At 43.3% G+C, this 10,332-nt stretch overlaps 1 protein-coding gene across 1 annotated transcript; it reads right to left on the bottom strand.

The window, feature by feature from the left end:
- Positions 1-1,645: 1,645 nt before the first annotated feature.
- Positions 1,646-2,946, bottom strand: LOC140339759 (olfactory receptor 52K2-like). The gene has a single exon (XM_072424677.1). The coding sequence runs from the start codon at positions 2,853-2,855 to the stop codon at positions 1,818-1,820; it is 1,038 nt and encodes a 345-aa protein (XP_072280778.1). The 5' UTR covers positions 2,856-2,946; the 3' UTR covers positions 1,646-1,817.
- Positions 2,947-10,332: the final 7,386 nt, after the last annotated feature.

The raw sequence follows: 10,332 nt of genomic DNA, 5'->3' as shown, positions 1-10,332 counted from the left end.
TCTTCCCCTCCCGGTGATAGGTTCCTGGGTCTGTACCCCTCTATGACCCGGATTGGTCCCCACCATCCCTGTGCCAATTTATCATTTTTTTTTTTTTAAATGCAGAATCAGAGGATCCGAAACAAAAAATGACGATGTCTGCAGAACCAGAGAACAAATCCTGCAGGGAGTTTGGACATTTGAAACACCGAGGATAGAAAGGAAGTTTGGGGGGTGGTCAGTAGCCCAGACTACTCATCATATCAGACTTCTCAGGAATTCCCGATTTTATGCAATAAAAGGAAACGTCCAATCAGGAACATAACGCCACACAGATCATAAGTCACTCCAACCTCCACATGGGACTTATTGCACTTTCCTCTGGGGGGCAATAGAGTCCCCTATGTGGAGGAGGAGAGATTTACAATTCATGTTGTTATGTTCCTGATTGGACCTTTCCTTTCATTTTTCCTATTTCAGTGTTTGGTTTTGGTTTTTTTATATTCCTCATTTCACTTTATTATTTCATTGGATGAACATTCCAGGGGTAATTGGGGGTCAAACAGAATCCAATTATTGTGATAAAAATAAAGTTTTCTGTAGATAGGAGGAGCATCCACCGAGCATCAGATCTGTAGGAATTCAATGTTACAATTATCACCTGCACTGTATGCATATTGTACAGAGCTGCTGCCGGCTTAGGGCTGCGTAAAACTGAGATGGGGGAGTTAAGTCGGGTATAGAAGGAGCCACAAAAAGGAGGCTGAGTCAAGGTGATATGTTGGACATCTCTGTGTGAAAAACATTATTTGTAAATACTAATAACGTTATAGTTGGGACATGTATCAACCCAGCAGTGCTTTCATGTTATTTTTTTTTTTTTTTCACTTTGGTCATGTTGCCATCAGCCACCTTTTACCCCACCCCCAAGTAATTTTGGTGTAAATACCATGTTCAAGGGCAACTAACTCAATAATTGCTTGATATTACAGGAAAACTGCATGTTTTCATTTAGTTCCAATGCAGCTTCCCCTCTCTCTCCCCAAGCCCCCCATTAAACAAGCATTTTAGGTGACAATGCCATATGCAGGGTCTGTGCAGCAACTTAAAAATCTGGGAGTTATAATTTGCAAAAAATCCAGAGAGGTTGCTGTTTTCTTTAGGAATCCCCTGATTTTACCCCGAATACGTCTGTAGGGGAATGTTCCATACAGCACGGCATGTACAGGGGTCACAGCGTCTCACACACAGCTCACTCTATAGAAGTTTCAGTGTGTGCAGAGTGCAGGAGTCAGGCACAGCTTACACAGGACTAAGGTAAAAGTCACTTCCAACATCACCGGGGGGCGCTGTATGGAATTTTCTGCCCCTTACATTACCAGCTGGAGGGGGACCGACAGTGGGTTACCTACCCAAGCAAATGCCCCATGTACTATGCTGGTGGCACTGACTGCTGAGTGAAATCAGTGATGGTACTATGCAGACACTGTGAGGAGGGGGAAACAATGCAGGCGCTGTGGGGGGTGCGAGGCATGATGGGTATCAGTGACCTGGGACCCCACACATGAGAACGCAGGCACAGACCCCTGGTTGCCCTCCCTGACTCTCCCTCCAGTGTTGTACCATGCTTGTAATCAGCACATGGTTGAGACGATCTCAGCATTTACTAAATATGGGATTTCTGAATACACAACAAGTGATGCTTAGATTAAATATTTCAGAAATATTTAAAACAATAATGGCAATTTGGGAGAAAACCTTTGCAGTATCTTCTACCCAGTTTACAATTTATGGGGTTAACAAGGAGAAGATCCCACCCTTTGTAAAGCAGAGACATGTTATGTGCAGATACCCCCTGATGGTAAGTGCTGGTTCTGGTGCCACCTAGGCATTTGGGTATTTTTATTATCTATCATATTAGTGTGGACAGAACATATAACATTCACATTGAATGCGGATTTAATTATTTTCCGAATCTGTTTGGTCCTCACGCCGTATACAATCGGATTAATAAGAGGTGGCAGCATCAGATAGACATTGGCTAACAAAATGTGAATGTGGATTGGGACATCCTTCCCAAATCGGTGGACCACTGAGGAGAGGACAACAGGAACATAGAATGAAAGGATGGCACAAATATGAGCTGCACACGTGCTGAGGGCCTTGAACCGAGCTTCTGCTGAGGCCAACCGGAACACTGCCTGAAGAATCAGGATGTAGGACCAGACTATGAAGATAAGATCAAGCCCAACAATAAAAAGGGCCACCACAAGGCCATAGATGTTGTTAAAGGTGGTATCCACACATGCCAGCTTCACCACAGCCATGTGCTCACAGTATGAATGGTGGATGACACTGGCTGAGCAGAAGGGCAATCTTTTTAAAAGGAATGGTAATGGAGTCATCAGTGCTATGGCTCTACTGACGGCCAAGACCCCAACCCCAGTGATGAGTAAGTTTGTTAATATGGAGTTATATCGTAAAGGATGACAAATGGCAATATATCGATCGAAGGACATGGCTAGGAGAAGCGCAGACTCTATAATGGCAAAGGAATGGAGGAAGAACATTTGTGTGAGGCAGGCCTCAAAGTAAATCTCATTATTGTTGGACCAAAGGATCCCCAACATCTTGGGCGTGGTGGAGTTGGACAGAACCAGGTCAATGGCAGACAACATACATAGGAAGAAGTACATTGGTTCATGGAGACTACGATCTATCTTGATGATGAAGAGAAGAGTTAGGTTTCCCATTACGGATGTCAAATAAACTATGGTGAAGACCAAAGCAAGATAAAGGTAAACCGGCTCCAGACCGGGGATACCCAATAGGATGAAATGGGTTGGAAGCTGGTTGGAACAGTTGGCCTTAGACATGACTTATCTTCAGTTCTTGGATGATATTTAGTTCTGTCAAAGAAATAAAATGATTTAGAACTCTATCAATCATAAATCTACAAAAAGAGAAAAATAAACCAATAATTATCCATGTGGCCAATAACACCTGATAAAAAGTCTCATTCTGATATCTATTGGTGATCTGGTGATTGATCTATGGTATTTGTAGATTATTTGTGTGGCAGCACCCAATTGCTGCTTTTTACACAGCACATGTATTTCCATCTCATGAACATCCTCCAGTCCTTCAGTACATCCCAGTTGTGTTTTGGCCTTTTGTATGGGTAGGGTGAGGAGTTAAGTTAAAGCTTAAGGCTAAGAATTTGAGATTTGAGGCCAAAAGCTTGGTGAGTATGGGGAATATGACCATGGAATATAAACATTAGTGTTGGTGTTCGAATTCAGGTTGTCCTTATATTCGACCCGAATATGGCTGTTCGAATTCGGATAGACCCGACCTAAAAAACACGAGATTCAACTTTGCAAATCCGTGTGTAAAAAATGTTATTAATTTAGTGAATTTGTGTGATTTGTGTAAATAACTTTTATTTCTTGCCGTGGGAATCCTAATGTCTGTGTGGGATCCCCGGGCACTAGAGGGTAAATGAGGACAAGTCTCCCTATTCATCAGCTCTAGTGCGCTGTGATTGGCTGAGGAAAGGTAAACCCGAAGTGTCAACCCAAGAGGACCCTGCCCCGAAGAGCTTACAATCTAGTAGGTGGGGGAATTTCACACACATTAGGATGGGCGATATGTAGTGTGGGAAGTAGTGATGGTTTCAAATGACAGAAGAAGACGGGTAGGGGAGTTTGAAGTCCAGTGAGGGTTTCTTTAGGATAATCATCTATAATATTGACCTACAGGAAGATCTTCATGTTGTGTTGGCCACACTGTCCACCAACCCTCCATGGACCCCAATCTCCCCATCCACTAGTTGGTTCTCCAGTTGTCCATTCATGGACTTCATGTAGACAAATCTATAAATGACTCTGGATCTATTGATCAGTGCGATACCTATGACAAATGAGAATAAGTGGGATCTACCAACCATATGAATCCTAAATGTGTATAACAAGAGCGGGGCCAATGTCTAAGGGGGGCCCCTCGATCCTTTTCAGATTGTTAGAAGGAGCACTGTGATATGGGGGATTCTTCCAGCTTTTCCCCATTGTAAGTGGCTCAGGGTCATGTTCAGACATTAGTGATCATGGTAAATAAAACTAGGATAGATCAAACCTGAAATCTGGGCATATACACAAGACAATATAAAGCAGCACTAATATTCCGGTAATCGTGTCTATATCCAATAACAAGGAAATTGTACAAATCTGATCCAGAAGCCATTTTATCTTTTTTGTGTCAATTATTTATTTTGCTTCTTGAAATGGTGAAGTGTAGATCTACATCTATATACCTTGTGGTCACAGTTTGGTGAAGACCCTTTTCTGCCCCCCCATAACTGTGCCCCGGGGTACAAAGACCCCTTCATAAGTACATGGGGTCACCAGTTTGGTGTGGAGGAACTCGAGTGTCTTGAACAGAGCCCTGACCTCATCCTTACTGAACACCTTTGGGGTAAATTGTATCAGTACCTGACCTCACAAATGGGGCAAATCCCCACCATCAGTAGCTGACCTCACAAATGGGGGGCGAATCCCCCATTGGTTCTACTAATTCTCCATCATACAAGGACATTGCAAACAATTGTTCTCTTCAAGCCTCTTCATCACAGTTTGGTGTAGACCCTTTTCCGCCACCCCCCTTCCATGACTGTGCCCCAGGGTACAAAGCCCCCTCCATAGACACATGGGGTCACCAGTTTGGAGGGACTCGAGTGTCCTGACTTCCTCCCTACTGAACACCTTTACGGTGAATTGGAAAGGTGAGCCAGAACTGCACCATCAGTACCTGACCTCACCAATGGGGAAAAGAGCTATAGACTCCGTCTAAAATCTTGGGGAAAACCTTTGCAGAAGAGTGGAGGATGTTATAGGGGGCAACACCATAGCAATAACCTAAGGGGAGATAGGGGGGGGGGTACTCTGTATTATTGCCCATGGTTAGTTACATTTGTATTTTTTTTTTTATATTTAAAGCTTAAAAAAGCAAAATTGTTGATAAATGTAAAAACATGTTAAAGTAAAATATTTGCAGTCATTGTCATGTAAATCTGCACAAATCAAGCACTGAACATGTGGTCTGCTCACCCCCGCATTGATGTTTAAGGTAATGCGCACTGATCACACATGGTGTGTTGTCACTTACCTTGGGTGGTGACTGTGTTATGTGATGTGCAGTAGGGAGCTGGGTGGTGACTGTGTTATGTGCAGTAGGGAGCTGGGTGGTGTCTGTGGTATGTGCTGTAGGGAGCTGGGTGGTGACTGTGTGTTATGTGCAGTAGGGAGCCGGGTGGTGACTGTTGCATTATGGAGCTCTGTGATCCCCTCACCACTGTGCACCTTCTTGTCCCATGCAGGAATCTCGCTCACCTGTGTCAGTCCTGGGGGCAGATGGGCAGCACTGATGGGCAGTAAGTCTGTTGCTGCATCTCAGGAAAGAATTTATAGATAAGCAGGGACATCTCAGTGACACCTCTGGGATTTACAGTGTAATGGAAGCAATTAATTTGTGTCACCGGAGAGGTGAAATTCAAAGTTAAACTCTAGAAATCTACAGATCTTTCATGACTCATCTTTTCCTAAATAATTCCAATAGTTCTAAATCAGCAAAGTGATTACAGAATACATTACCCCCTCCATGACCAGACCACACTTACATATCATTTTCAAATAAAATTTCTGCTCCTTTTATCCGAGCCATTGTGCTCAAATATCTGCACTGTGACAGAAGACCCCGGGACTAATACTGCATGGAGTATGTATGCTATCAGGATATTGTACATGGGACTCCTGAGAAGGTGATGGAAAGATTTCCCTGATCTTTGGATCCTGGCCAGGAGAAGTATGGGGGGGCTCCTTGGCATGGCCGGGTTTGGACCTGGGTGGGATCTCGGGGAGTGAAGTTCTGGGGGTTCTTATTGTTCCCCTGCGATGGAGACATTTTCTATTCTTTCATGACAATGGGTGAGGAAACCTTAAAACAGATTTTCTGTTGACAACGTATTTTGTTACTTTGGGCAACGTCTTGAAATTTCTGTGTGCGGCTCCATTTTTTCTTGACGGGAATTTTTTGTTTTCAGGAATGGCCATTCGTAGGATTATTAAGTGAATTATAATCATACATAATACTTATATATAGAACACCCCAATGTATTTGTATAACAATATAAGAGATGTGTCCGCTCACTGTAACATTTCCAATATGGCGGCTGCTTGGATGATCCATTCCTTCAAATATTGTGACCCAGCTGACCAGAGGAAGAGCTATGAATGGCATTATAATTCAATATTCCTGGCTGGAAACTTGTGGGCCAAACCTCCAAGTCCAAGGGATTTCCTAATTCAATGACAAACCCCCAACCTCATCCCTACTCTTCAATTAGACTCTGGATATTCACATAAAGTGAATCTTCTGAGAGGAGGCTTCCTGTTAAAGAATCTCCCAAAACATTCAGGGAACTGCAGGCCCATCAATCCAATCTGCAATCCAACATCGATATTTGTGAGTTTCTCGGTTCCCTATCAGTCTATGGGACATTTTATCATAAGGGGCTTTGTGTCTTCTAGACTTCTTCTTCCTCCTTTAAGATAAAGAAAATAAATGCCGTATCTCCATCAACATGAATTTATTATTACTTATTAAGATTTAACATTCACTAAACTCAGGCCAATTAGTTCATTTGTCTCCATTCTGCATCGTGTTCCATATTCCACATACAATGGCTTGATAAAAGCGAGGACATAAAGAGATCCATCAGAACCTCTATAGCGCACAAAGTGATGATGGAGAAGACAAGAATGGCAGGGATCTATGAGGAGCAGATTCCAGAACCCAGGAATTGGGGATTTTGGGATCTCAGCTGAAACCTAACATCAAGAATGAGAACATAAAGGACCATGAAGAACACGTCCACCATCATGAGTATGACAGCCGCTAATATGTAAATATAGAACATGCTAACTTCACCATCATGTGACCACAGAACGACTGATGGATATTGTTATTGGTGTACAAATAAAATCCTCGAAAAAGGTTGGGAAAAGGTTTTAGCCCAGGACTAAGTCATCCCTTATATCATAAAGAGCCGGACACACAGTTCATACACAGATACACCCAACTTTCATCATCTGTGGGGTGCCTACACTTTGCCGGGATTGGATCATCAATTCCCCCAGGTTCACCTACATATGGTTGGGGGGTTTGCAGGGAACGGTTCAGTGTGAGAATGACCAGATCTAGAGATGATAATATTCAGCAAGATAACACAAAGATTAAAAGGAATCAAATAAAACAGAATCAGCAATGAGGGAGTAATGGATCTGAATGAAGAAATCAATGTGTCACAGATCCCGCAGGACCAGGGGATCCCCACCTCACATTCCTCTACAGCCAGCAGGGAATCCTGTTCAGGAATCATGTCCACTGGTTACTTCTTGGTCTTAATCATGTGATCCCCTGTGAGCTGCCCCTTTACCCCAGAGAAACAGAATATTCCACAGAAGCACTCCATCTGCTGGCAAAGGTGTGTACGACACCTGCGCTACCTCTGCTCCAGCATTCCCTCTAGTGGTGGGTTCTCTTACCTGTTAGTCATGTAAATCACATTTGTCACATGACCTCCCCCTATAAAAGGAAGTGACTGAGAACAGAAAGTTGTCTGAACAAGTAGTTCCCTTAGGCTATGTTCCCAGGTTCTAGTTGCTCCTGTCTGTGTCCCCTCTTTCTGATTTTCCTGTGTACCGACCCTGGCTTTGACCCTTGACAACTGGTTGCAACTTGTGACCCGCGCACGCCAACTGGACTGGTGACATGGAGAGCCCACCATCCGCCCTTTGACACCATGACACAGTGCTTTACTGTTTTCACATACCTCAGCGCCAATGACATTTGGAGGTTTTACTCCATCAATACCACAAGGCAGAAAGGTTTCCAGGTGAGCAATACACATTCTTTTGCAAAAGAACAAAGAAATGTAAAGTTAGGGATAAAACAAATGTAGTGATTGGCCACCAAAACTGGAAAAGCCATGCTGACTTCTACGATTGGATGATGTCCAGTGGCACCCCAGTACACCTATTTATGATCCATAAAAGACAGATGGTAGGAAGTTGTCTTCATGGAAGATCTGCAGATAAAAAGACATAACTCCCATGTGGAAACAAGGCCAAGTGTCTCACCCAGGCACAAAACAAAAGAATCGGTGTGCAGGTAAATGCTTCAGGTGCACTGGGCAGAAATTACTTCACTGTAACAAACAACTTTTTTGTTCTTTTGAAGGCAAGCGGTACCAGGATGAGTGTCTGCAGGCAAAGGGAAGCATGGCGGAGGTTTAGAGGCTGCATTTCTGCACTGGAGTTGGAGATTTGTTCAGAATGGTGATGAATGGTACAGCGAGATAATGGCTAGGAAGAATACTACACTAGAAGAAGAAGCCCTGGTAAATAATGCATGACCTCCAATAAACCCTGACCTCCATAGAACCCTGACCTCCATAGAACCCTGACCCCCATAGAACCCTGACCTGCATAGAACCCTGACCTCCATGGAACCCTGACCCCCATACAACTCTGACCCCCATAGAACCCTGACCCCCATAGAACCCTGACCTCCATAGAGCTCTGACCTTCATACAACTCTGACCTTCATGGAACCCTGACCCCCATAGAACCCTGACCCCCATAGAACCCTGACCCCCATAGAACCCTGACCTCCATAGAGCTCTGACCTTCATACAACTCTGACCCCCATAGAACCCTGACCTCCATAGAACCCTGACCACCATAGAACCCTGACCCCCATAGAACCCTGACCTCCATAGAACCCTGACCCTCATACAACTCTGACCCCCATAGAACCCTGACCTGCATAGGACCCTGACCTCATAGAACCCTGACCCCCATAGAACCCTGACCTCCATAGGACCCTGACCACCATAGAACCCTGACCCCATAGGACCCTGACCACCATAGAACCCTGACCCCCAAAGAACCCTGACCTCCATAGGAACATGACACCCATAGATCCCTGACCCTGTAGCACCTTGACCTCCATAGAACCCTGACCTCTAAAGAACCCTGACCCCCATAGAACCATGACCCCCATTAAGCCCTGACCCCAAAGAACCCTGATCCCAGCATTGAGTCTGTCTGAGAGAACATGAACATATAGAAGGAATAGTGATGACCTAAATCCAGAGAAGAAACATGTTTAGTCCTCCCAGATGTCCAGAACAAAATTTTTGGGTAATTTCTTTAAACTGTGTGTGGGTGTTACTTAGGAGAAGGCAAAGGGTGGACCCATCAAAAGTTGATTTTGTTTTTTTTTATGTTTTTGCATAATGTAGTTTGAAAATATTGAAGTGAATCATTTTGATTTATAATTTATCAAACTTTTTCCAACACCACACCAGTTTTTTCATAGTTGTGAACATTTAGAACATTATATATATAATGATATATTTATTCCATATTAATTGTTCCTTTGTAGCCTTTGCAGAAGAAATGTAAATATTGCTGAGTACATAATGAAGCTCTGATGGACCCACGTGTGGAGCTGAGTCTGCTGATCTTCCTTCCTGAAAATATTTCATGTCTAACTGTACCGAACCAACAGATTAAAGCCCAATGGGTATTGCAGAACCAGAAAATCCAAACGGAACATTAGCTCTGTTTGAGTTACCCGCCTTAGTCCACACATTTACTCCTCGTCATTACTTTTATTAGGAGATTTTCATTGGCTAATGGGGTTTCAGTCTCAGCTGTCCTAATAATGGTCTATGGGCCTGATGTGTCTGTACCCATTGTGCAGACCTCAGAACCCAGCAGCCTTGGAGCTTTAGATTGGGATTTGGGAATCTAATTCCAAATGTAAAAGTCAGCAGGTGTCCCCATATTATATGGGGGGGGGGGGGGGTTCTTAGGAGTGCAAGGATGTCACAATAAAAGAAATGTTCCCAATTAGCCTATGACAAAAACTGACTAAAAAAAACTAAAACTAAAATTAGTTTTCTAACTTGTCCTTTTATCTTCCTGAGCTCCCCTATAATAGTGATGACATCGTTATGTTCCGGTGCTTTACAAGAAAGCAAAAATTTGGAACCAATAAATGACTAAAGACAAAATCTCACATCATATTTCTTCTTGACACGACATGTAACTTTACACTTTGATTTGAAAAGGGATTATTATTATTATTATTATTATTAATAAACAGGATTTATATAGCGCCAACATATTACCCGGTGCTGTACAATAAATAGGGATTGCAAATGACAGACTAATACAGACAGTGATACAGGAGGAGAGGACCCTGCCCCGAAGAGCTTACAATCTAGTA

This window comes from Pyxicephalus adspersus, chromosome 1 (genome assembly GCF_032062135.1).
Source record: "Pyxicephalus adspersus chromosome 1, UCB_Pads_2.0, whole genome shotgun sequence".
NCBI lineage: Eukaryota > Metazoa > Chordata > Amphibia > Anura > Pyxicephalidae > Pyxicephalus > Pyxicephalus adspersus.
Note: the sequence above shows the minus strand (reverse complement) of the source record. Positions and strands in the feature narration are given on the sequence as shown.

What these genes read in the sequence shown, in the direction of transcription:
- LOC140339759 (XM_072424677.1), bottom strand. Translation starts at nt 2,855, where the DNA reads ATGTCTAAGGCCAACTGTTCCAACCAGCTTCCAACCCATTTCATCCTA.